This window comes from Kogia breviceps, chromosome 3, assembly GCF_026419965.1.
Source record: "Kogia breviceps isolate mKogBre1 chromosome 3, mKogBre1 haplotype 1, whole genome shotgun sequence".
Lineage (NCBI taxonomy): Eukaryota > Metazoa > Chordata > Mammalia > Artiodactyla > Physeteridae > Kogia > Kogia breviceps.
The window spans coordinates 3,335,795-3,363,614 of NC_081312.1; the positions used below are offsets into that span (position 1 = coordinate 3,335,795).

At 46.0% G+C, this 27,820-nt stretch overlaps 1 protein-coding gene across 1 annotated transcript in view; it reads right to left on the bottom strand.

Moving 5' to 3' along the window:
• DYNC1H1 (dynein cytoplasmic 1 heavy chain 1) overlaps positions 1-25,952 on the bottom strand; it is a 67,520-nt gene extending 41,568 nt beyond the window's left edge. Inside the window, exons 1-15 of the mRNA XM_067027727.1 lie at positions 25,523-25,952; positions 17,593-17,680; positions 15,463-15,636; positions 14,918-15,173; positions 14,186-14,372; positions 12,435-12,706; positions 12,116-12,343; positions 8,001-9,077; positions 7,128-7,307; positions 5,353-5,502; positions 3,621-3,767; positions 999-1,139; positions 474-650; positions 230-340; positions 27-146 (exon numbers count right to left, since the gene is read on the bottom strand). Of these exons, the coding sequence (XP_066883828.1) occupies positions 27-146; positions 230-340; positions 474-650; positions 999-1,139; positions 3,621-3,767; positions 5,353-5,502; positions 7,128-7,307; positions 8,001-9,077; positions 12,116-12,343; positions 12,435-12,706; positions 14,186-14,372; positions 14,918-15,173; positions 15,463-15,636; positions 17,593-17,680; positions 25,523-25,775 (3,561 nt within the window). The 5' untranslated portion in view covers positions 25,776-25,952. The remainder of the gene's footprint in view (positions 1-26; positions 147-229; positions 341-473; positions 651-998; positions 1,140-3,620; positions 3,768-5,352; positions 5,503-7,127; positions 7,308-8,000; positions 9,078-12,115; positions 12,344-12,434; positions 12,707-14,185; positions 14,373-14,917; positions 15,174-15,462; positions 15,637-17,592; positions 17,681-25,522) is intronic.
• Between the last annotated feature and the right edge of the window lie 1,868 nt (positions 25,953-27,820).

Consider the following 27,820-nt stretch of genomic DNA (forward strand, 5'->3'; position numbering starts at 1 on the left):
GAGACACAGTGAGGGACAGAGCTCACCTCTACTTGCTTTTCAAACTGCTTGATCTTCCGTTTCAGAGACTGCACGTAGGTGATGAAGGTCACGGCGTCGGAGGTGCTGGCCGTGTCCACCGAGTGTTGTTCCAGCTCCTGGCGAGACTGTCCGGAGAGAGCAGAGCGTTTAACAGAGAGCCGAGGGGCACCAGGGGGTTCACCACACCGGCAGGATCCTGCCTCCTCACCTTGGAGATCTGGGAATGGAACTCCGTCATGTTGGAGCCGAGCATCTGCCCAAATTTGCTGAGGACCTCCTTATGCCAAGAGTCGTATTTCAGGTTCACCTTTGATTGGACCTGCAGGTGAAGGAGCACACGACAACGGATCAGCAAGTCCCTCACGCTGGAGTGTTTAGGCTTCAACTTCATTTTAGTCAGACGTTGCCGTCCCGGCTCCCCGGACACCTTTCAATGAGACAGCAGAGCTCACCTTGCCGTAATCTATGACTACTGGTCCGAACTCTTTCTTGGTCTCTGCATTGTCAAAGGTTCCTCGGGCCTTCCTTATCTGCACCAAGAGAGCCTGCCACTTGTTGAGATCTTCCCCGAGTCTGTTATAGATGTTCTCAGCTTGCATGTCCCACAAACACTGATACTGAAGCCAAACCTGCAAGTGAAGAACACAGTTAAAACACTACAGTTTGACTTTTCATTTTGTAAAATATTAACATATATTTTCATATTCTGTTAAAAGTCTCATGTTCCTTCATCGCCATTAGGAGAGCTCTCACTTCAAATTCTCAGAATTTTCCTATCAAAAGAGAATAGTTTCCTGTTCTCCAAAATGATTAATATCCCACAAGGTTTGCCCTATTGTTCACTCCTTGTTTTAAGACAGCAAACATTACCTCATCGTTCACATTACATATAGTCAAGACCTTTTAGCTCCATATTCGTTAAATCTCATACTCCTAAGTGTGTAAGACAACATATTTGAATGAAATTAGCTTCTCACCTTGACATACTGCTCGACTTCAGTTACGATGCCCATGACTGCAGAGTAGGATTCCTCCAGGGCAACGGGGCCATCTGGCATCCTTGTTAGAGCATTCCGGTAGAATTTCTCCTCTTCGGTCAGTTCATAGTGGACACCCACCTAACCAAACAAAGCCGGAAATGAACGCAGGTAGCGCGCACAAAAATGTGAATCTCGGAGTCACTTTCACTTAATTAAAATAAACCGAAAGAAACTGTGTTTAAGGGATAACATTCACTTATCCCAGTCACAGGTAACCAGAAGCCTACGTATAATCTAACCCCTCAAACCAATGAAAGGAACATCAACCGCAAGCCACACGTGGCGTCACTATTCGCACAAGGCCAAACAGAGAGCAGGTGAGCCCCAGGAGCAGAGAGCACGGCGCCCCAGAGCGGGCCCTGCAAGACCTGAGCCTCTCATCCGAGAAGGCAGGACTGAAGGTGGCACCTAAGAGAGCGTGAGATGACCACGACCAAGTGTTGACACCAGCGTGGATGCTGGAACCCGTGACACAGTCATTCGTTTGTTTCAACCATTTGTGGGCTGTCACGTGCCAGGCACTGTTGCAGGTACAACAAACAGACAGAAACCTCTGCTCACATAGATGTACATTCTGTGGGAGGAGAGCGACAGCTAAGGGAAAAGCAAAATACACAGCATGTCACATGGAGCAAGCAGCGAAGAGGGGGCGAGGGGACGCGGGTGCAGGAAGGACGTATTTTGAGCAGTGGAGTCAGGGAAGGCCTCGCCAAGGGGTAACGCACGGGCAGAGACCTGGAGGTGGAGGGAGGGAGCCTTGTGAGTATCTGCTCCCAGGGCTTCTGAGAGAGGGGGTCAGCAAGTACAAAGGCTCAGGGGCGAGAGTCCACCTGGCACGTGTGAGGCTGAGCAAGGACCCAGCACGGCTGTGGCAGAGCCGCGAGGGGAGAAGCAGATCAGGGAGGCGGGGTCACGGGGGGCCCAGCAAGGCACCGTGGTGGGTGACACAGGAAGCCGTTAACGGGCTCCAAAAAGAGAAGCGCCAGGGCTAACACACAGTTTTAAGACGCACTCTGCCTGCTGTGTTGACAACAGATTGTAGGGGGCAAAAGCAGACACGGAGAGACCAGTCAGGAGGGGGCTTAAATAATCCGACTGAGGGATTATGGTACCTTGGACAGTGGTAGCGCTGGATGTGGTAAGAAACAGATTAGGGTTAATTTTTTTTTAATTTTAAAATTAATTAATTAATTAATTTATTTTTGGCTGCGTCAGGTCTTTGTTGCTGCTCGGGGGCTTTCTCTAGTTGCAGCGAGCAGGGGCTACTCTTCGTTGCGGTGTGTGGGCTTCTCATTGCGGTGGCTTCTCTTGTTGTGAAGCACGGGCTCTAGGCGCACGGGCTTCAGTAGTTGTGGCACACGGGCTCAGTAGTTGGGGCTCGCGGGCTCTAGAGCGCAGGCTCAGTAGTTGCGGCTCACGGGCTTAGCTGCTCCGTGGCATGTGGGATCTTCTCCAACCAGGGATCGAACCCATGTCCCCTGCGTTGGCAGGCAGACTCTCAACCACTGCACCACCAGGGAAGCCCTGATTAGGGTTAATTTTGAAGATAGCGACAGTGGGCGTCCAGGAGCAGGTTGGAGGATGGGAAAGAAAAGACTAGGGGCGGAGCAAATCTGCGGGAGGGGACTGACAGACAAGTACAGTTTGACACGTCCATCAGGGGGTCACATGGAGACACCAAGGAGGCAAAGGGACAGGCAGTCCGGAGTTCAGGAAAAGGCCTGGCTGGAGACAGGAACACGGAGTTGTCCGCATCCGGCTGGTATTTAAAGCCAACAGGCTGGATGAGACACAGAGAGAGTGGGGTGGAGACGGCACTGAACATGTAGAGCCAGTGAAGCCGATGGGCCAGCGAGGCGGAGGAACGCCAGGAGAGCCGGCAAAAAGAGTGTGGCAAGGAGGGGGCAGGGAAAAGAGAACTGAGCTTACGTTCACAGTTAAGAAAAGAGACATGCTTCCGGATAGGATCACTGTTTTCTAGAAAAGTCGGTTACAGCAGAGGTTGTGGAATATGTTTATTTGAAAAGCACTGGTCCTATTTAGAAGTACTATTGCCTAGAGACCAGGGACTAAATGCAACGTCTCTTGAGTTTTCCTTTTGCTCTAGGAGTGTCCTAATAAGAGCGTACTATATCTGGGATTTGCTTTAAAATAATCTGCTGCCGGGGTGTGGGGAAAGGAATATAATGAAACAAAATTGGCCACATGTTGATAAACAAAGCGGAGCGGTGTGAGCTCATATGATTCCCTCTGCTTTTGTGTATGTTTGCAAATTCCCATAATAAAACGCAAGTGGGAGGGTGGGCAGGGAAAAGCAGGAATTAAAATTCCCAAAGAAGTTCACGGAGGGAATTTCTAAGAGACCACTGACACCAGAGCTCCAAACCCAACTGTGTGAAAAAGTAACTACTGGGAAAAACGTCAGGTCACACAAAGCTTCCTCCGGCTTTCCCTCAGAGTGCCGAGCTGAGGGCTGGAGTTTGAAAAGACGCGTCAAGAGCTCTATAAAGAGGCGCGTAGAGGTGGGGTCCCAGAGTGAGAGGGAGGCGTGGCGCTCACCTGGTACCTCTGACTCTGGATCCTGGGGAGAGACAGCACCACCATCTTCCAGGCGAACATCTCCTGGTACAGCTTGTACCTGCACTCCTCGATTGGCGGGTTCAAATAGATGACCTGGTTGGTTATTCTCAGCTCATGAACGACATTCTATGAAACGAAGATGTCATTTTTACTCAGCAGTCTATTTCAGTAAAATGGCTTTTCTCTCTCTAATTATTAAACTACGTCCGTCTGAACCACAAAGTCTGTTACTTTATTAACAGACCCGGTCTTCCCTGACTTCATGTTTGTGGTCTGTGCCCGCCCCAAAGGAAGAGGAGGTCAGAGGGCAGAGGCCCCGCTTGGGTCCCTCCTGGGTCCCCAGTGCCTGGGTGTCACCCACACAACAGGTGCTCAGTGAGGCACCATCGGATACGACGTGCCTGATGGTATCTGGACACGAGGACCTCGCGACCTGAGAAACCAGTGACACGAGGCCGATTTTACTGATGTGTGTTTACAAGTCGGGGTCAGTCTGTGCCACCTGCCAGAGCTTTAAGCTAATGGAGAATTCCAGCTCAGTCTCCACTAGATGCTGTATCCACTCAGACACACTCACTGGCTTCTCTGCATCTCAGTATTTTAAAAAGTACACTCTGGGGATGAATATCTGTCACATTCCAAAGTGAAAACGTTTTTCAAGCATAAGAGCGGGAAAAAAAAGAAAAGGTATAAAGTCTGCGTAGGAAAAAAAAAGCCAATTGTTTCTCCCAGATCAAAGTTTTTACTTGCCCAGTTCTTCCAGGCTTCTGTTTTGTGAGACCTTTTTATTGGTAAATATAACACACATACTGTAAACTACATAAAACGAACACATGGCTTAATGAATTAGTGTAAGGTGGACAGCTTTATAACTACCACTCATGACAGGAGGCAGGGACCTACTTGCAGAGTCTGAACAGAACTTTCTGGAAAGCTTGCTAGGCCCCAGTTGACCACTCCTTCACACGAATGGGAAATAGCTGGCTTGGAGACAAAGACCGCTGGCCAGTGTGCTGACCGGCATGCTACTGCGTTCTCCCACAAGAATTTGATGCAGATTTTTGTGAAAACAGTGACATTTTAGGGTCATAGTCTGAACATCCGCTTGTAGCAGATTATCATGTTCAGTTCTGGAAATGATCTCTTACATATCATATATGCTTGGGAAGCAGAGATTTTTTTTTTTCCCAAGCATACATTTATTTCTAAATATTATTTTCTATTTAAATAAACTTCTGTCTCTGAAACTATTTTAGACTTACAGGAGAGTTCTAAGGCAAGTATGAAGAGTTTCCACACACCCTCACCAGCTTCCTCTAATGTGGTGTAATTACCAAAACAAAGACGTGAGCAGTGACATAATACTATGAACTGAGACCCGGACTTCAGTCAGATTTCCCAGGACCTAACGAGGATGCACATCACAGTTAGTTGTCACAGCTCCTCACTCCCTTCCAGTTTGTGACATTTTCTCAGTTTTTCCCGTCTCTCTCTCAGGACCTTGGCATTCTGGTGTCCCGTGGGTGGCCCTCCACGTGGGTTTGCCTGACGTTTTCCTCATGGTTACTGGGGGGAAGACCATAGGGGTGAAGAGCCCTTCTCATCACACCACAGGTGACACCACACATCTCCCCTGGGACAATGACTTGGGTCAGCTGGGCATGGTGGCACCTGTCAGCCTATCGAATCGGCTCCCCAGGGAAATACTGACCTTGATCTTTGGCTCTCCTCCGGGTTTGTGACTAACTTGAGGTGCGTCCGTATCCATGTCAACCTCTGCTTTATCCTCAGCTTGTCCAAGAAGCACCTGGGTCCAAGCTCTCAGGCCAGCTTGCAGGCGGACGCCCAGTATTCTTTCAATCTACAGAGAAAACATGTCCAAGAACAGTGTTTCTTCCAAAAGTTAGCTCACAGAGCACGTTAACAGAAAGCTGATGTTTTAGGTCCAGCACGAACTGTTTCTGACTACAAGCCTTCAGCCCTGCTTCTCAGCCTCATTTCCTCACCTTCCAGCCTCAGATCACCGCCTACTAGGCTGACTGTGCTTTCCACTTGCAGGATCCCCACGTATAAGTGTTAAAGATACTAACACAAACGCAGCAGATGTAGCGAAGGTCTTAATATTTGTTCAGTATGACAGACAATTTACAAAACAAAAGCATTTTCCTGGTAGTCTCAGAGATAAAACTAGAAAACTATAATTTAGAGATTAAACAATTTTCTTTTTCTTTCTTTCTTTTTTTTTTTTGCGGTACGCAGGCCTCTCACTGCTGTGGCCTCTCCCGTTGCGGAGCACAGGCTCCAGAAGCGCAGGCTCAGCAGCCATGGCCCATGGGCCCAGCCGCTCCGCGGCATGTGGGATCCTCCCGGACGGGGGCACGAACCCGCGTTCCCTGCATCGGCAGGCGGACTCTCAACCACTGTGCCACCAGAGAAGCCCAACAATTTTCTTTTCCTTTTCAAAATTGAGGCATAATTGACACGTAACATTATTATTAGTTTTGGATATATGACATAATGATTCAATATTGGTATATATTGCAAAATGATCACCACAATAAGTCTAGTTAACATCCGTCACCAAACAGTGACCATTTTCTTTCAACAAGTAAAGAAGAAAGCCAGAATTCTCTTCTGATCCGTAACAAGACAAGTAGATTTCCTATGGCCAGGATGTCTGTCTGTCTTGTTTAGCGTGGCCACACAACCATCCTGGAATGCCGCGAGGGCGGCTTGAGATAAACTGGGACTTGCAGTTGATTCAGAGGAGGGGGGCCCGTGAACTTTCACTGTTTGGGTCCCACTGGTGGATACACTGCAAGTTCTGCATCCATTTTAAAGGAGAAAACCTGTGACCCACACACAACAACTTCAGAACTGACCAACTACCACCTGTCCACTGAGTGACCTCTGCCATAAAACATCCTCCTTCTACAGACTTCACAGCTGCACTGTCTGACACACACCGACGAGAGAGAGACATGGGGTGGTAAGTATGCGTCTCTCTCACACACACACACACACACACACACACACACCTCCCCACACACACCCCCCTACACGGGTGAGCCAAGATCCTCTCCACCAGGAATAAGAGGTTCTTGGATGCTGGGTGGGATGGTGGAGGGGGACACGGTGGTCAGAGAAGGGTGCCAGGAGAAGAGGGCCAGGAAGGACCACCTAAATTATCAGCAGAGCAGGGAAGGGCAAGTAGGAGGTTGACAAATATCCGGAAAATAGAGAGAACTCCTTCTCCTCCCCCATAGCTCCCTGCTTCCAACTTACGAAGAAGGTGACTACGGCCAATACCACAGTTCAGCTCTACCATTAGCTACACGGGATTTCTGAAGAGAACTGGACTGTCACTGGTAACTTCTATGGAAACGTGCTTCTCAGTGACAAACGAATCAGCTACGGAACAGGGCCCACCCCTACGCAGACAGCAGACAAATGGGCAGCACCGTGTGTAACGGGCTCCATACCCACCTCCATGTCCAGCTTGTTGACCCAGATGGGCAGGTTGGAGTAGGAGTGCAGGTTGAGGTCGTCCACGGCCTTCTGCACTCTGTTCAGGATCTCGGAGAAAGTCTTATGATCATACATGCAAGTCTCCAGGGACCGGACTTCTAGGTCTATTTTTTCCTCAATAATCAGCAGATCATCCACCTAAAGGAAGGTATATTTAGTATTTAAAACACCCACTCACTCTACTCCTTTATCTGACGTATATTCTTCTCAATCAATAAACGTCCAAGGCAGAGAAGTTCTTCCACAAATAGATAATCCTACGTGCTGGCGTGAGAACACACCTGTGTCTCTGTGGAGGAAGGGAAATGTACGGCAACGAGCAGCTGCCCCCCTTGTCCGCTCCTGCTCCCGGGAAGGGGGGCCTCTGACTGTCAGCTTGGGAGGGGGACACCAGTGTGCTCCGCTCAGCACTTTCCCTCGCTGGGAGCCGGTCGCGCACCAGACCAGCGGACTCTGTCCTGCCCGCAGTGGCAGGCGCAGGGCCAGGGTCTGGGGAGGAAGTCCAGGTCTGGGGCGGGCTGGCCGCAAGCACCACGACTGCGGATCGAGAGCCCGTGCTCCACGCAGCTTTACCACTAATAAACCTCACGTGCCCTTCACCTCTCTACCGGGTTCCTACCCGAACTCGGGCTGTCTCTTAACGGCTTCCCTAAAGCCGCAACACCATCCAGCAGCCTGGTGAGTGCAAGGCTGCTTTCTCCCTCTCAGCAGGCTCGGCCCTAAGCTGCAGGGATCACGCGTGCCCTCTGCGGGGGAGCTAATGTACTAACTGACTAGCCATCGCGGGGTTTAGCTCATTCTCCGGACATGGAGGATGAAAGCAGAACATACCTTTTCTTGGAAGTTGAAGACAGTCTCCGCTAAGCGCTGCACGTAGGGGTCGAGCTTGTAGGACTCCCACACCAAGGCGATGCCCTCCGCGATCAGAGCCTGCACCTCCTTTTTCAAGCCCGCGACCAGCAGGGAGATGGTGTTGCGCTCCTCCACCTTCTCACACGTGCGCTCGTAAGTCCGAACGCTCTCGATCAGCGAGATGGCAAACGGGTAGAGCTGGTTTGCTTGGTGAGCCTTGTTCACAATCGCCAGCGGGACCCGGAAGCCGAGCCACTTGAGGTTTCGAACTTCTTTGGAGAGTGTGATGATCTCGGGGAGGAAGTTCACCTTCAGCTTGAGGACGTTTCCGGACCGGCCCCGGACCCGTGTGCTCTCGATGGTGAAGATGCGGCCCGAGACGCCCAGGTTGCGCTGCTGCACCTTGCGGGCCCAGTCGTCAAAGATCTCCTGCGTATTGAGCTTCATGCGGAAGCTGTCTCCGTCCTGCTTCAGCTTCTGCCCCTCCACGTGGTTCTCCCAGCCCTTGCCCAGCACGTCCTCCACGCGCTTCATGTAGGCCGTCAGCTGTCGGTCGATCTGCTTCGCCCAGATGATGGACCCCGACACCGGTGGCAGGTCGCGCACGTGGCTCATCTTACACGCCTGGCTCTGCGGGTACTGGACCTTGAACTTGTCGTGCAGAGACTCGATGTCGTCCTTCACGCGCTGGATCAGCTGGGTCTGGTACTCGCGGATGGCCCCACGGATGTGAGGCCTGACAAACAGCGCGTTGAACCGGGAGAAAATCCTGAACATCTCATTGGCGTTCTTGGCCGTGCCGAGCTGATCTCGAAGGCGAGCGGTGATCCGCGTCTCCACCCTGTCGATCCTCTCGTCGTATCTCTTCATCGCAGCCTCCCAGGCCTCCGTGCCCTCTTTGGAGACGTCGAGCCCATCCACTTCCTTGACGTTCTCGTAAGCGAGGTTGACCTCCTCTATGGCATTCGCGTCAGCAGCATCAAAGAGAACCTCGGCTACTTTCATGTCCTGGGGTTCGGGCACCTCTCCTTGGTTCTGCTGTGCAACTGCTGTGACCTGGAAGGAGAGGATTCGTAGCAAAAAAAGGTCTGCCAAGTGAACACTCGTCCTGTTGCACACAAGCAGCACACACCACACAAGATGACCCGTCCACCACGTAGGTTCAACGTTTAGTCAAACATTTCACAACTATAACTCAACAAGACCGTGTAAGACACTATATGGTTATGTTTTAACTCTGTGCTGGAAAGATCTTCTGACAATGTAGTTTCATTGCTTAGGCTAAAAGAACATGTCTTAAAACCTGGGTTTGGGGTTCTTCCCTCTTCAATGTTTAGACTATGATTAAAATTGCATTGGAAAGCTCAGGAATTCACAGGAGTGCTACGTACAAACTTAGTATCCAACATGCTTTTCCTTTTTTTTTTTTTTTTTAAAGCTTTAAATTATAATCCATCGGTCCATACCACAGCAGAGAGACAGATAAAGTGCTACAGTAACTGAGAAAAGTCCATTCAGTTCCCTTCATGCTACTGGAGAGACAGCAGAGTACACATAGGATCTTTGCCTCAGGAAATGTTAAGACTTCCAGGCATATCTCAGGCCCACACTCTCACAGAATTATAACGCTAGGCAGGGGTCTTGATCTGGGGTCCACAGATGTCTCGGATGAAACTCAGACAGTCTGTGAATTTGTTGGGGGAAAATCATTATTTTCACTAACTCCCTAATTAAATTAAGCATTTCCTTCAATCATGAACGTGGGCTACAGCCACAGTTGTTCACAGTTCCGACTCTGTCATCAATAAATCCTTCCTCATCACATTACAGCTGTACGCATCCTAAGACCTTGTTTTCGTTCACTACTTCAAAATTACGCTATTAGGCCTGCCACTAGGTCTTGCTCTTTTATGTGCTCACGGAGAAGCACACAGATGACTAGATCCCAATTTCAAAACCGCTGACAACTGTTTATTTGTAAACCTGTGCGTTTTCGTTTATGTATTTAAAAACATTCTGAGGATTCCGGGTGATGACGGTGTAGGAGCGAAAACTGGGCGCAGTGATTACGCAGCCATTTCAGGACAATGGAAAACAAGCAGTGGCAGCCGGCACCTTGGGCTGTGCTTGGAGCAGGTAAGAGCAGCGAGCGGACGGCTGTCCCGCCTGGAGGGGCTCCCATCCGCCAGCGCAGGCAGGAAAACCCGCAGCTTTGCAGGTGGGAGCCCAACAGCAATAAGCATAAAGGGGAGATTCTGGAAAAGAGAGCCTGACAAGGTCCGAGGCACTGAATTACACGGACACACAAGAGACCAGTCCTGCAAGAACGGAAAGTCTGGGCAGATTTACAACTTGCTGCCAACCAACAATTCCACAACCGCTGAGACTATCCTCCAAATATGAGAGTGAAATATTTTTTCCCAATAAACCAGAAATGAGGGAAACTGTTGCCAGCAAACCTATGGAACAAGAAATACTAAAGGAAGTCCTTTAGGCTAAAGAGATAAGACAGCGGAGAGTAACTTAGGCCATAGCAAGGAATGAAGAGAACTGGAAAATATCAATCGGGGACAAACGTAAAAGATTGTATTATTATGTTTCTTTTCTTCTCCTGATTTTTCTAGGATATATATGACTGTTTAAAACAAAACTTGTAACGCTGTATTGCTGGGTTTACAACACATGTAATAGGTATGTAATGTATATGTACGGGAAGAACAGTGTTATTTCCACGGTTATAAATAGGACAAGCAGGAGGAGACAGAGCTATACTGGTTATGAGGTTCAGTCAGTATTGAGTGTATCCTGATAAATTAAAGATCTATAGTAATCGCTAGAGTAATCACTAAAAAAGAAAATTCAAAGAAATACAGCTACAAGTCTATAGAGGAATTAAAATGATATACTAAAAATAACACAAAAGAAGGCAGTACAGGAACAGAGAAACAACAAAAATGAGACGAATGGAAAACAAATAGCAAATGGCAGGTCTAAATCCAACCATATCAGTAATTATCTTAAATGCGAACAGACTAAGTAGTCCAAGAGACCGTTCTGAGAATGTGTGCCTGCGCACGTGAGTTTATTATACAGTTTACAAATATAAAGGAGGTACATATACCATATGGTCTACAAACAAAAAGAAAGCAGACAATGGTCTTTTAAAACAATGATATCTGAGAAGAGGGACATGGCAAAAAAGGGTCGAGACACCCTAGGCCAGAACGAATCAGCCCCCGTCTCAAGTCTCTCACGGACACAATAAAGGGTTAACATTTAAACCAACGCACGCACACGTGTACATATAAATTGGTACTGCACTGAGTAACAAGATGCCGAGGATGCGTTATTAACAACCTGCTCCACCCTGAATAGCAGGCACTCCTAATCGGAGAATGAACCCTTCTAGATGGCGTAATTTCTAGACTGGATCCCCCCCCCCAACTCAACTAACAGCTTATTACAAAATTTTCAAACTACAGGAGGGTAGAAGGAATTCTAGACTGAATATCCATATACCGCCACCTAGAGCCTGTAATTAACGTCAGCCAATTAACATTGGCTCTATATTGGCTTTATCCTATATCTATCCATTTACCAACTCTCCCCTATAAGTATTTCTGGACTGGGTTTTTTAAAGGGAGAAAAGCATTGGTGAAGAAGAGTGGTGAACTGAGAAGAGATAAAAAAGCACGAACAAAGAAAAGGAGTCATTTAATTCTTTTAATAAATCTGAGGCAAATGCAATTATTACCCACATTTTAGAGATAAGGGGTCTGGGGAAAAGGTTAAATAACGTGCCCCAGGCAAATGGCTAGTTCAACGGTGGGATCAGGATTTAAACCCCTGAAGTCTGGCTCTGGGGTCCACGCAATTTGGGGATAGGGATGAATCAATGGAGAATGTTAAAGATTTGAACTGAAACACTATGAGTCAGAATCACTAGATCTTAAAGATTACGGTGACGTGTGAAAACGGAGCTAAAGAAGTACTTCACAGTATAAAACAGAAATAAGTAATTAAATCTAAAAAAAAAAAAAAAAAGAGGGTCATCCAAACAATGCACACACGAGTTTTTAGAACGTGAATCCCACCTGTGGCCTCAGGACCCTGACAATGACGGCTCTCAGCTGCTCGTGCTGGCGTCTGAACTTCCTCATCTGGTCAAGGCGAGCCTGCAGCTTCCTGTGAGCGGGGTTGATCCGCCACACCATCTTCAGGTTTTCTTCCCTTTTCCTTTTGACAATGTCTCGCAACAACACCTGGAGTTTCTCGTACTCATCATCCCAAGTCTGAAAGACTTCAAAGCATGCGACCATAACCTGGCGTATCAATTAAGAAAGGAAGTTTATTACTAAAGCACATTTTCACCCCAGTGCCCTCAGGCTGGTCTGCTGATACACTGCGACTCACTTTTTCAAACTCTTCGTAAGCAACGTGCATCAGTTTTCGAGTGCCCAGCACTTTCAGTAACTGAGAACTCAAGTCTCTTGAAATCGCCTCCACCAAACGCAGTGCCCTCTGGATGGGGTACTTTGTGTTTCGGATCTTTCTCAGATGGGTGAAAATTGCAACCAGTGCCTGCCTTATCTTGTCCAGCTCGGTGGCAGACAGCAGGTCATTCAGGGGAAAATCTTTCATCAGAGGATTGTAGTCATTCACCGTTTCCAAAGCCTGTTTCAGACCTAGATTAACAGAGAAACAGTTAATGGTTTTCACATGAAGTGATACAACTATAATGCTGTTATATGTCAGTCATGCCGCAATGAAAAAAAAAAGCAAAAAGATATTTCTTTTAGGTTTAAATACTGGTTAAGTAAACTAAAGTGTATCCTCACAACAGAACATTTTGATGTTGCAAAAGATTTAGTGACACAGAACTTGTGCTATTTGAAAGAAAAGAATGTATTAACGAGATCATCCCAGTGTGGTCTCATTTTTGCTTTTTTAAGAATATCAGTCAACTCATATGCACTCCCAAGGCTATGAGTGGTAGCCCCAAAGATTTCATCTTTTTTTGCTTTCTATATTATCTAAACATTCTAGTAATACCACTTTAGTTTTTTTTAACATCTTTATTGGAGTATAATTGCTTTACAATGGTGTGTTAGTTTCTGCTTTATAACAACGTGAATCAGCTATACATATACACATATGCCCATATCTCCTCCCTCTTGCGTCTCCCACCACTTTAGTTTTAAAAAACTAGAATTTTATCATCCTTAAGAACAGTAAAATTTAAATTTTATACCCATGGCTCAAGTTAGGGGAATGTATTATGGACATGGAATCACAGAAAAACCTGGCTCCTGGTCTATTTTTTTTTTACTTCCTCTGGTGTAAGATTTACAAAAGAAATGTATTAGGAAAGAAATAAAGGTTTCAGAGTTATTAAAAAATTCAAGGTATACATTTCAGTACTAGTGAGCGCCCATATCCTAGTGAACGTATGTAGTATGATCAAAATAACTGGAAGGTTTCCACCCAGAATTCCCTCTAACATTTAAAATGTGGGCAGCACAACCTCTTCCGGAGGGAAGGAAAAGAACATGACCACTACTGCAGCCCTGATGACCTGCTCTAACACGTCTCTGGTGGGCACAGAGTGGTAGAGCAACATCCGCCCATGGCCGGTCATGCCACGCTTGTGTGCCTGGTACACGCTCATTCAACATCACTCCCCCTGCTGCCCGTTCAGAAAATAACTTTATCTTGATCACTTTTCAGACCAGGGAGGAGGGCAGAGAACAGAGGAAAGGGGCAGGTAAATAGCGGAGGAGAAAGTACTGACCAGCTCTCCTTCCACATCCCTGTGGGAAAAGAACTTCTGCTTAACGTAAACCATGTTTCTGCTTGGACTGTCAAAAGCAAACTTGACTCTACATTGAAAAAGTACAGCCTACTCAAGAAACCAATTAACTGAGAAACAGGAGGGAAGCTCCCAGGGTCCCCTGTACTCATGCCTAGAAACTGGCTTATGTTCTTAAAACCCTGGAAGGGAAAGGGAGGTATGTGGGAAAATCATTTTCATTACCTAGAGCTGAGGGAAAGATGAGATAAGTTGCCAAGGAGTAAACAGTCAGGAAAGATGGTGCATCTATTAATTTTCATCACAAAACTCAGGTCAACAGCTTATTGATCAGACTATCAGCTCTAGTTTTTACCTGTGTCAGTGTCGAAGCTAACGGTGGCATGGAAACGCTTGCCGTGTTTCAAGATATCCAGAGTCAGGAGAACTTCCGGGCTCTCTCGTTTCTCCTGGATGCGGTATAACGCACGTTCCAAGTTTAGCCAAAAACTAATTTCCTGTAAGGCAGTTCCTGAGGCAGGATCTCGATCAAGTTTGGTCACCTTAAATATAAAATAACATTCAAGAATATTCAGCATTTAAACAAAGGCAAAAAACGTACCATTAACCAAGAACATGCATTATAATTTAGTTTTTATATTTCAAGCAGATTTCCTTCCTTGTATTAGAAGTGGTTTAGTTTGAAATCAAAGGTCTGGACCTCCCTGGAGGTCCAGTGGTTAAGACTCCACGTTCCCACTGCAGGGAGTGCGGGTTCGATCCCTGGTTGGAGAACTAATAAGATGCTACATGCCACAAAGTGCGACCAAAAAAAAAAAGAAAGAAAAAGAAACCAGAGGTCTGAGACAGCGGAGATGAGATTAGCGCTCTCTCAGGGACGGTATTTGAACCATGTCACACAGTACCCGAACCACCCCACTCCACCTGGGCCGACGTTCACCCTCCCCTGAGCGTGCCCAGGACCAGTGGGAAATACAGCTAACAGTCATCGCAGAATTCACCTCACCGACAAGAACTCGGGCCAGTTTTCTCAAAGATATTAAAGGGTAAAGCATTTTCCATGATATTTTCAATACTGTGCTCTTACTTTTTGAATTTCTCGGATCCAGCGGTTAACTCCAGATTGTAACTGATTGAGAAAAGTTGGGTCTTCAACTTTATCTCCAAAGTCGGTAACTTTTGGCTTTTCTCCACGCTCATAACACTGTTTTGCAACATTTGTAATAATTGGATGAATGGGCAGGCTGATCTCTGGAATCTCAATATTCTGCTGCAGGTGCAGGAGCCCCATTTCAAGTTCTGCAATCTTTTTTTCAACCGAAGGAGCCATTTTATCACCATCCCTAAAAAGACAGGAAATACCTCAAACTTTAGTGTGCTATTGGTCTCCAAAGAGATGCTATTATTTCAAATAATAGAATAATAATATATAATAATAATAATAATATAATAATAATACCTATTATGTCAAATATTAATAATATACATTTTTATTAATGCAGCAGATTTACATCCTCTTGGTTTACTAGCTTTTCCCTCCCGGTTTCTGAATTTTACATCATCTTCCACAGTGCGTTGTGAACATTAAGTAAAATACGGCATTCAAACTAACGAAGGAAAAATGGTTTTTACCTGTCTGCCTTGCCAGACTCTCTGATGTAGGACTTAAAAAAAGGAGCCACCGCATTGCTAATGAAAGAGTGCAGGGTTTCGTAAGGCGAGTCTTCACTGAGTGTGAGGACTCGGAGCTGGGAAGATACTGGCTTGTCTGCATCAATCACTGGAGTTCGTTTAATGAATGCCAAGCTGAAAGAGTGGAAAAGAGGAAATTAGAACAAAGAGTCTCATTCTTCTTCAGTTTTAATAACTGCAGCCTTCTTCGTGTTGCATGCAAAAATTCATTTGAATGTTTTAATTTTAAAATCATATTAGGAATAGACTAAATTGTTGCTTTTCTAATAGTGAAATACGTTGCTTCTCTTTCTTTACCCACCTGTGTGAGAACTAGCAAATCAAGGTTAAGGTTATAACATGTGACCATGAAAGCAGGCCAAGTTAGTTTATCTCACATGAGGGTTGAGTTCATAACCTGGCCCTCAGGAAAACTAACCTCCCTAGCAATTGCAAGTTACAAGCCTCGATTAACTTAAATCCGATCTCATAATAATTTGTCCCATTCATTTATGGCATTGAATCACATGTCAACTTGGCTAAACAAAAGTCACCTGCAGGTTGAAGTGACGAGAGAACACTCCAGGCCCCTACAGCCTGGCCTAAACCAACCCTTCCAGTTTCATCTCCTGCTACGCACCCCCCTACCCTACCTGAGACACCCTTTAAACTACATGGCCCATTCTCTAAACTTCATGTGCTTTTGTGTAGTTGCTTAAGAAACCTATATTCATCTGCTGAAATTCCAAGTAACCCCCCCAAACCCAACTCCAGCATCACTTCTCCCATGGGGCCATCCCTAAGCAGAAGTAATCTCCCCAGTCTTCATGTTTCATGGTATTCTACACCTCTAAGATTTTGCCAAGTATTACAGCTAGCTGTGTATCTGCCATCCTTTCTCCCAAGAGACCATAAGCTTCTTGGGAAAAGGAACTATGTTTTATTCCTTTGCACACCTACTGCTGTAGCTTATACCTAACAGGTGCTCAAAGGTGGTTGAATTAACAGCTTCAACAGAAGCAATATTTGAATTCTGCAGTTCTCATATTATGTATATGTACTTTATCCATAATACTTCACATTATTCTAAAGAGTCAGTGAAGCTTCCTGATGTGACACGCTGAGAGGGAACACAGTCACAGCCGTATTCCTGCTGAAAATGTGCAACTTGACTGTAACCATGGAGAAACATCAGACAGATCCAATGGAGGGGCAGCCCATCAAACTACTGGTCTGCGCTTACCAACAATGTCAACGTCATCAGACACAGAATTGGATTCTGGATCATGGGAGAGATACTGTAGGGGACATTATTGAGAAAATATGAATATGTACTATACCTGGAGTAATACTGTACCAAAATTTCTGGAATTTGAAAATTGTACTGAGGCTACGAACAAGAATGTTTCTGTTCTTAGGAAATGCTGCGAAGTATTTAGGGATAAAGGGGCAGGTTGTCTATAACTCTCAAATGGTTTAGGAAAAAAATGATGATGCAAACATGGCAAACGTTAACTGACATCTGGGAGTTCTACATGCTATCCATGCAACTCTTGTAAGCCTAAAATTATTCAAAATAAAAAGTTTTAAAAAGCCAATGCAAAATAAACATTTACACATTTGAATTTGAATATGTCTACTGGAGTATAAACTGGCACGACCTTTTTAAAAGGTGGGAAATCTGGAAACACACACTAAAGACCTCAATGATGCATCACATCTGAACCGGTAACGCTATCTTTAGGGATTTATGCTAAAAAGAATCAAACAGGTACCTATGAATGTTTACTACTTATAATAATGAAAACTCAGGTATACTCTGAGAGCATTATTAGATATGCTAAGTACGTTATGGCTCAAACCTAGAATGGATGATGCCATGATATGGCAATTAAAATAAAAATATTTTAGATTTTATACTGACTTGGAAATCCTCCTAATTTGAATAAATAAAATCAAAGATACGAAACTAAATTCAAGAGCAGAAATCTTTTGAGTGTTTTCTTAGCACCTTTGTCTAAGTCGATTAGGATTTACATTTAATCCTCACAAGTTTATAGTCCAAAATAATGGTATATTCATACTACTCACCTATTGGACTTAACTCCATAATGAATGTCTATGTTGATGTTATAGGAAATAAATTCTTTTTCTTCTTCTCCTTCATCACCAACATCCTCTACAAATCATAATAAATATTCTATCAAATTCATGTCAGTATTCCAATTTTTAACTTATCAACTGTTCAGAGCACGATTAGCCTCACCCCACCCCCAGCCTGATGTTTAGACCCCTGCATGACCTGGCTCTACCTAATTCTCCCTTCTACCCATTTTTTCTGACTGCTGACTCAGGCACTTATTTGCTGTGTGGTCTCGGGCAAGGCTCTTCACTTCTTGGCATCTCCATTTCCTTGTCTGTAAACTGGGGACGCACTGGCATGCCTGGGTGGTTCAACGACTGACTGAGCGGCTGCCTAGAGTGGGCCCTGGCCCCAGGGCGGTGCTAGATGGTGTCCCCGATAAGGCCAAGTTCTCCCCACCGCATCCCAGCGGTCTCATCCCCTGTGCTCCAGCCACAGAGGTCGCTTCCCACCCCCTGCCCCGGGGTGTTCTGCTCAGGTGTCTCCTCAGCACTTTCTATGCGACAGGCATTACTCTGTAATGTGCATCACACATCTACCCCTCACACAACACTGTGGGGCTTCGCGTGACTATTCTTATTCTTATTTTCCAAGCAAGGAATTTAAGTAAATTGCCCTCAGACATGTGACTGGAAAGGGACAGAGTGAAACTTCAGAAGTCTGATTCCAAACCCTGGCTCCTCACCAGTACACAGCCTGCCCTCTTCCCTCTTTAAGGCCCCTACAGGGAAACCCCAATCAAGAAAACTGCTATCAAGAAACATCCCCAGGTCACCAAGGAGGCATTCACCTGGCTGTCCCCTCTGCTCTTACAGAGCTTTCAGAGCCTGCTCTGGGGTCAATTTATGAATACGGCGGTAATTTGAAAAAGTTTACTGGAATTTAATACTAAGATAACTCAAGATGCATGTGAATAAAATTTCTAGATAGTTAAAAATGAAAATTGAAAAATTTAAAAATCATAAAAATGGGAAGTAATACAAACCTCTAGATCTAGCACTAATCAGCTAGATGCATACACCCTCTAGTTGAATTATCTTTGGTACGACGTACTGTATGGAATAACTGCATTAGCGGAAATTGATATCGAAGGATTAATCTAACTTGATATGTACGATTAGCCTTCATTTCTAAGTCATGGTGTAATAACAAAGGCAGTAGACTTAACTAAGTGATCTTGGGAAAGTCATTTTTCTTCCTCTCGGCTTCAAATTCATAAAACGTGAAAGGAGCAACAGAGGAGGGGGTGGGACATTAAATTAGGTGGTCTATAAGGTTTCTATAAATGCTAAAAACTATGAGCAAAAGCTCTTTGCTTCTTTCATTTGAAGATGAGACAAATACAAAATTCACACTAAAAGAATATAAAATATTAGCATATTTACTTATATATAAAAATATATATTTATCAAGACAATAACTCTTCCAAAATGTTGTTTTTAGTATAATTTTAGGAAGGAGAGGAGGAGTGAGTGGTGGAACATTTTCGTAGGCCAGTGACTTCCTAGCTGTTTTTTAAAATTACTAACTACCTCAAAAAAAAAACCCCAAACCAACCAACCGAGTTTTCTAACTACTGAAATGTGGACCTACCACGAGATAAGATAAATCATACTGCCTGAAACCAATCAAATATATAATTGCAATCTGTAAAACACAAAGACAGAGTATAAGGAAACACCCCCAAACTAAAATAGCTGTCAGGGTGGTGGGATTATGAAATATTTTTTCCCTTGATTTTTGGAACTTTCAATAATGCTGTTCTATGATTTATATAAAATATATGTCATTAAGATAACACCCAAACAATAAATAGACAATAAAAGTAACATTCTATAATCACCAAAGGAAATTGCTAAGTAAAAATATGGTGTAACTTTGAATCATATCTTCCTCCCAGACAGAGCGGCATCCTCTATACAAATAAAATCATACAGAAAACATGTCGACTGGACACAACATCTAACCACATCCCCAGCACACGCTAACGCAAACAGGGTTAAAGGAACCTGGTGGCAGGCCCGGCGATGAGTCACGGCTGGGCTGTCTCGGGACCGCTGTGAACGCCCAGCCCAGCCCAGCCCAGCCCGCACTCGGAATAACACTGCAATGCAGCAGGAGCCGCCTGGGGCTCTGGAATGCACACTCGATGACATAATCCTTAGACATGGGTATGCAAAAGAGGTGTCCTCTACTGCTCTGTAAAATTCTAACTTCCTTTGAGGACAGTGATTTATGCAAGTCATTATTAATATCAGCCAGAGACTACATTTTGGATTAGTTTTTTAACACTATTGCCCATAAATAAGATGATCATATGAAGTCTGAGGATGTCTATTTCCATTATAAAGAACACATGACATTGTTTTATAAACTGCCAAACAATTTAAACTTTCCTGCCTCTTTATAAATTATATTTTCCAAATAACAATAATTCTATTTCTGCAGAAACTTTTTAAAAAAATTGTTTAAAGGAGGAGAGAAAGACACTTAATAGTTGATTCCTAACAAAGAGGGTACTAATCCTGCTATAGTAGAGGCTTATATACGAACACAATCTGCATGTTTATCAGGTAATACCACTTTCGGTAAAGTCTGAACCAGTTTCCTAATGATGCTAAAAGTTACTGGTTAATACACAACAGGGGCTTCCCTGGTGGCGCAGTGGTTGAGAATCCGCCTGCCGATGCAGGGGACGCGGGTTCGTGCCCCGGTCCGGGAGGATCCTACATGCCGTGGAGCGGCTGGGCCCGTGAGCCATGGCCGCTGGGCCTGTGCGCTCCGTAGTGGGAGAGGCCACGGCAGTGAGGCCCGCGTACCGCAAAAACAACAACAAAAAACCACAACAGACCAATACTGTGCTGCCTATTAACACATTCAGGGAACTGAAATACCAGCACAGAAAGCTGCGCCCGACTCTCGAGTTCCTGTGCTGCAAGCCATACTGATACACATTACAGCGCCCTGTGGACATTTCTTTGGTTAACTTCTGAGAGTTTATCAAATTTCTAGAGATGTTCAAAATGTCATTTAGCACTATTCTGCGTATGCTTCTATTGAAAGATGAATGTATTTCAAAGTACGAGTGATTTGTGTCATTGCATTGTGAACTAGGTGAGCAATGTGCCTCATTTAATGAAATACACACAGATGCACATTCAATTACCTTAAGACTCCTACCACCTCTCCGAGGTAGATGGGTATGTGTCCGCACACTGGTGAACAGGCACCTGGAAACGGGCGGGGGGAGGCTGCGGGCTCCCCAGCCCTTGGTCAGCCCCTCCCTCTGTGTCCCCTCCCAACGTCCTCCAGCCACAGGGCAAGCCTCCTCTCAAGCTAGCAAGCGAAGCCAGTCATTTTCTTTGGCCAGATGACGTGTTACGGGTTCCTGGCTCTCTTTATCTGTCCTCTTCTTTTCCTTTTAAAATCCAAACAGACTCCTAACACCACATTACTTTGGCCAATCGCTGTCATACACGCCCTCCCGGTCCTCCAGCGGTGGCTCTAACTCTCCGCTTTCCCATCCCTGGTACTTCCTCCAGCCGCCTTGACGTCCACCCGCCCTTCTGTCCTCCTCTGAGGCCGTGACTTCTTCGCGTCCACTCCCTGCCCTGCACAAGGCTAAGAGTGTGGTGAGAGTCTCGAGTCTTCTCTTCCATCCACAACATTGGTGGGAATTTGAAAGGAGGGTTGAACCCCATGTAATCCTTGTACACAAGGTAAAACTGGGGCTCCCCTTGACATTTCCAGAAAAAAAGAGAAGGAAGTGAAAAGAACTAAGTCAGTAATGCCTAAAGGATTTAAGATTTCATGCTTTTTAAGGCTAACACTAATTCAAAAGAAATAATTGCTATGAAGTAAATGAAAACAAACACTCCTATTTAATGGACACCAAGGAATTCAACGGAGAAATTAGTTCTTAGGTTTCCGAATCCTTCTTAAAACATCCTTTTCCTAACTGGGTCTTAAAATCCTGCGGTTTTGGTTTCCTCACTCATGACAGAGGCGCTGGACTAAGTCTCTCCCGCCGTTCCCAGCCTGATACTCCACGATGTGGAGAGACGAAATTTCCATCTGTCTTTACTTTTTAAAAAGGAGTAATGACTGCTTTCCCTTTCCCGTACATGAATTCCACTCCCTATGACACACCTCACTTCGAAACGCATCTTGCTGCGGACCGCTGTGTCCTACAGAGGGTGGCGGGCCCACCTACGGCGTGACAGCACAGGACACTGCACAAGAACCCAGGCTGATGGACTCCTGGCCCAGTGCTCCGAGACGGTGCCGTGTCACGGTAAATGTTTCCTATTAATTTATTAATCAATTTATTAACCATTTTGGGGTCTAAGCCAGAAATGAATACTTTTTAATCATCAATCTACTACATTTCTTCTCTTTTTAGGGAAATGAAGTCTTCAGAAAAATCCACAAAAACATTCCCCGTACATCTCCCTACGCCACCGCGTCTCTAGGAAGCCGAGTCCTGGAAGGAGCACTGGCTTTCTTCCAGTCAGGAGTCTTTCAGACTCCAGTCATCTCTGCACTAATGAAGAGAGGGTAAACCCCCCCCCTGAACTATGGATGTCAGCAACAGCTAAAACCCCGGGCTTCGGGTCAGCACCGATGAAAGGCAGCCACTACTTTCGGTCTTCAAGACAAAGCTCCGAGGGTAACACACACCTGAGTGGAACAAAACGGAACCAAAAGCCCACAGCACCCGTTCCCAGCCTGGTTCCAGCCAAGCCCTGGAGCCACCACTCCAGCAGATGCAAACCGCAACATCCTTACGGGTCCCTACCTTCCCCACCCAACCTTTCACGGGACAGAACACACCCCAAAATGCACTTCAGGTAAAAAGCGCTACCAAAGTGTCATTAACATCGTAATAATATGCCTATCACGTAGGGATCACCTACCCGGTCATACTTTTACAAGTACACTATGAAGAAAACAATTTTCTATAGGCCAGGAATTACCGGAAGGAGATTTCTCTTTTTGAAACTGGGAGCTACAATTTAACACTCCCTTTCACCAACTCTTCAACTCTTCACGATCAAAATTAACTGTTGGGGGACTTCCCTGGTGGTCCAGTGGTTAAGACTCCGCGCTTCCACTGCAGGGGGCCTAGGTTAGATTCGATCACTGGATGGGGGACTAAGATCTTGCATGCCTCGCGGTGTGGCCAAAAAAAAAAAATAATGATAAACTGTTATTAGTCACAACCTTTATTCTCCACTTTAAAGAAGGCTCTACTTTAACAAAAGAAGTTTAAAGCTAGCTGGAGTACTTAAAAAAAAACACATAGAGATAGACTTTCATATAAAAAAAAAGCTTCTATATTCAATTACATGTGTTTGCAAAATTCTTTCCATAAAAGAAAGGGGGGAAATGGGGGGAAGATAAAGTAAAAGTAACTCCTCCTGTTCATTAAATAAATTATATGACTTCATTGTTGGTGGCAGTCTTTATTCAGTTCAAACCATTCAGATTTATTCTCCATATCATAATGCAAGCCTGCCTTTGCACTGTAAATAACTACTGGATGTTCGTATTTGGTTAAATGTGCAAATGGCAATGCGAACTCATAAAAAACAGCCCTCCTTCTAAGTGACCTGGGTTAACACTTATATCTAAATTATGCTAGTGTAGCCAGGATGCTAATAGGACTGATGGGACCACATAGTTTTTCCTCAGATTTTTGTAAGTAAAAAATAAGTTAAGACAGGTTGAATTACTAGAAACACTTCCAGGACTCTTATAAATCCAGGAATGAGATAGGATTTCCATTGTAGACAGTCTCATTACCTAGTCAACATTCAAAAGTGCAAGTCATTATGGAGCCAAGATTTGGATGCATGGATACTCGCTTTGCTGAAAGGAGAAAATGTACCCATCAAGAAAACGGAGGTGATTTGCACCAGAAAGCATTCAACAGAAATAGGGTCCCCCTCCAATAATTTTAGCAAAGTTCAATTCTAAGGTGTTTGAGAAAAGTAAGTCACTGAGGAGCACTCTAGAAGCAAAGAACAAAACCAACAATTTTTTTCTGTAAAAAAGAAACTGAGGTGCCCAGTTTTTCTCTTATCACAAAAATACTGTTGTTTTACTGTACTTTTGATGTAATCTTGTATTCCTGAAACTAACACAACATTGTAAATCTACTTAGACGCAAATAAAAATTTTAAAAATAAAAGTTCATTGTTCAAGAAAAAAAAAAAAAAGAAACTGAGACCTAAGGTAGAACTCACTGATTTCAAAACAAGAACCGTGCAATGAAAATATGATCAAGAATTAGCCAAGGTAAAGCTACTCAAAATACAATAACAATGCAGATTAAAATGTATTTTAATAAAATACTGTATATTCATTAAAAAACGACCAGAAAGACAGATACCAAAATGCTGACAGTGGTCATATCCAGGTCGAAGGATTCCAGGTGACTTTAATTTTATCTGTATACTTAAATTTTCTATCGTGACTATATACTTTTTTTGAAAGAAAACAGATGAGTTAAAAAAAATTTTTTTTAAACAGTAGTGGTTTCCATGCAGGAAAACAACCCCAAACATAAAAGAAAACCCTAAACAACTTTAATACTCTAAATATGCCTGGATGGCTTATTTGCTTTGAACAATTCCTTGTGGATCTAAGTAAAATACTCTTTCACACTCGCTGACCCTCCTGCAGAGGCCAATGCTACAATGAAGCATCTCCTGACTTGGAAAAACCTTTGAAAGAAACAAACTATCTGCAAGAAACTAAGCGTGTGTAGGGGTGAGAGGGGAGCCGTGAGGCAGACAGTTGAGATTCTCTTACTGACAGAACCATACAGCATTTGAGATTATAAGAAGCTTGTCTCCGAACACTTTCAGACAATGCCCAATCCTTGGTGCTAAACTAGCATTTACCTGGACATCATCCTTGGCTTCTCGGATGGACGGTGCCACACCCATACATGTGCTGTCAAATAAGCTCGCCATTGGCTACAAAATGGTCTGAAAGCATCAAGGGGAAACCCTCCCTGAAGGCAAGCTCCACTCTCAAGAGAAACCTAGGCTTGCTTTTGGAAGGTCACTATTTGAGGAGACTGCTGCTTTTGTCCCGTCCCTCCACTAGGCGCCTAACCTAAGTCTCTCTCCTTTTAAGATCTGTAAAATAGATTCAAAGACCATGGGGTCATCATTAGGATCATCTAAGCATCACACAAATACAAGGCGTGATGAAGGAAAACAAGCAGTGGACTGGAAACTGAGATGTTGAGTCTAGCCCTTAGGGAGTAGGATTAGCTGCTGTGACCTTGGGGCAGTCACTTCGACTGAGCCTGTTTTCTCGCCTCTGAAGTGGGCAGATGCACCCACTCAGCAGGGACAGTATGAAGTCCAAGAGGGAGACCGGCGTGCGCTATCCACTCCACCTAGAACAGTGATGCCCCGCTCACAGCCGGGGCTGTCACTGTCACTCCTCGGGCCTCGGCATCTGGGTCCGCACGAGGCAGAGGCCGGGATGCCCGCCGGTCAGGATCTCCCCCTACACCCGGACGACATAAGGACCACAATCCAGGCTGCCCCCGGCGCCGCCCCTGACACATCCCTCCCGAGGCCGGCCTGGCCACAAATCGAAACCGAAAAGCCCATGTGACATTGGAGGCCTGGATGCGGCCTCCGCCCGCGCTCAGCCCGGGAGACGCTGTCTCCACCCAACTCGGCCATCTTGAGGCCGAGCTGACAAAGCGATCCCATTGTTGCAGGTGACGGCAAGGCTGGGCGCCCTCCTCCGTCCCCGCGACCCGGAAGGGGGCATCCTGGGGCCCCGGCGGCAAGGGGTGTGGCGGGAGCGAGGCGGGGCGCCGGGGGACCCACCGCAGCCCCGCCCCCGCACCTTTGAGCGTGGAGCGCTCCACCAGGACCGTGTGCACCTGCGGGTCCGAGAGGAACTTGCGCATCTGCTCCAGGGCGCTCTTCTCCTCCAGCGCCGCCTCGAGCGCGGCCGGGGCCTCGCCGCCATCCTCCAGCAGCAGCGGCACCAGCTTGCGCAGGTGCTTCTGCAGCACCGACACGTCGGCCACGTTCTGTACTGCCGACACTTCCAGGCCGGCCGAGCCGTCCTCGCCGCCGCCCCCGGGCTCCGACATGGCGCCGCGCTCAGGACCTGCAGGCAGCGTTGAGAAGGCGGCCGCGACTCGGCGCGAGAGCGAGCGGGCGGACGCACGAGAGAAACGACCAGCACTAGCTGACCGCCCGCTAGACCGCTGCCGACTGAGGAGAGGGAGCGCCGGCTCCTCCCTAAAGGCCGCCGACCGCCGGCCCGGCCCCGCCCCGCCGCCGCCGCCGCCGCCGCCGCCCGCCTCACGCCTCCCGCCTCCCGCGGCCGCCGCCCGCCGCAGCCACTGGGCCCCCTCAAGGTACCTACGTCACGACGTCGCGCTCAGGCGGCCCGGGTGACTCAGCCGCGCAGCCTTCTGGGACTCGTAGTTCCAGTGCTGGGCGGGGCTCCGCAGTACCCACACCTCAAGCCCTAAAGGTGGGAACTTGAGGGGGGCGGTGAGAGGTGGTCAGGGACTACGTCTGTCCTGTTCACTGCTGTGGACTCAGCGAACAGCACAGAGCCTGAGACACTGCACTAATACTGAATGAATGAATGGTGTTAACGAGCTAACGTGTTTTGAGCACTTAGCCTGTGCCTGACATTGCTCTAAGCACTTAACCTGTCTAGTTTCTTTGAACGAATGAATGACTACGATGTGCTGAGCTAGAATATAGTCATCTGTGTTACTACATATACATAGGGAGACTGAAGATCTTTTTCAGAGGGAGAGGAGATGAGGGAAGTGTCGCATTGCTAGGCTGGAAAGAGGGACGTTTTGAGGGGACATTCCCAGAGCAGGAAGCAGCTTCTGCAAAAGCAGAGAGGCCTGACTGCAGGAGCGATGTACGGGAAAGCCAGGAGGTGACACCTGAACAGTGGGGCTGTTCAGCCCCACTACAACAGCCTGGCTGTTGTAGGTTCTGGTTGCTAATGGCAAAATAATTCCCCCCAAAATGCCGTGAGGACCACGGGGGAGACCTACAAGCATCCACCTAGAACAGTAGCCGGGGCTGACGCTGTCATTCCGATGGCCTCAGCATCTGGGTCCACACAAGGCAGGGACTGCCGTGCCTGCCCAATAAGTTTCCCCCCAGCTCCCATTTGCCTGGACCTCCTCCAGTACACCAAGATGACATAAGGGCCAGAATTCAGGCTGCCCACATTCTTGGTTTAGAAATGACAGTTATTATAAGGAGCAGTAATTGGCTTTTGAAAGTTCAAACTCATCACTCGCTTCTTAAGTTGGGTGGAGGAAGGGAAGCCAAAGGTGCTATTTTTATATCAAAGTGCACAGTCAGAGAGCTGAATCCTGATTGGTGGAATGATGATGGGATGATTTGATTTCTCCAAATCATCTTTGGAAAAAAACTGCAAAACATGCAGAATGCCTATTCTTGCTCAGTTACCCGGTGCCAAGCCCCAGGAACTGCTGGAACATGAAGACTAATCAGATGATTCTTGTCTTTAAGAAGCTCATGGCAGAGGGGACAGATTAATATCCCATCCTCCTCCTGCCTTCCATCAGTCCACTCTTTTTTGTGTGTGGAATTTTTAAAATTGAAGTATAGTTAATGTACAATGTTGTGTTAGTTTCAAGTGTACAGCAAAGTGATATATATATCTGTTTCAGATTCTTTTCCGTTATAGGTTATTATAAGATTTTTTTAAATTAATTAATTTATTTATTTTTGGTTGCGTTGGGTCTTTGTTGTGGTGCGCAGGCTTCTCATTGCGGTGGCTTTTCTTGTTGTGGAGCAGGAGCTCTAGGAGCGCAGGCTTCAGTAGTTGTGGCTTGCAGGCTCTAGAGCGCAGGCTCAGCAGTTGTGGTGCATGGGCTTAGTTGCTCTGCGGCATGTGGGATCTTCCCCGACCAGGGCTCGAACCTGTGTCCCCTGCAATGGCAGGCGTATTCTTAACCACTGAACCACCGGGGAAATCCCTATTATAAGATATTGAGTGTAGTTCCCTGTGCTATACAATAGATCCTTGTTGTTTACCGTTAGTTTGTTTTCTGTCTGTGAGTCTATTTCTGTTTTGTAAGTAAGTTCATTTATATCATTTTTGAAGATTCCACATATAAGTGATATCATA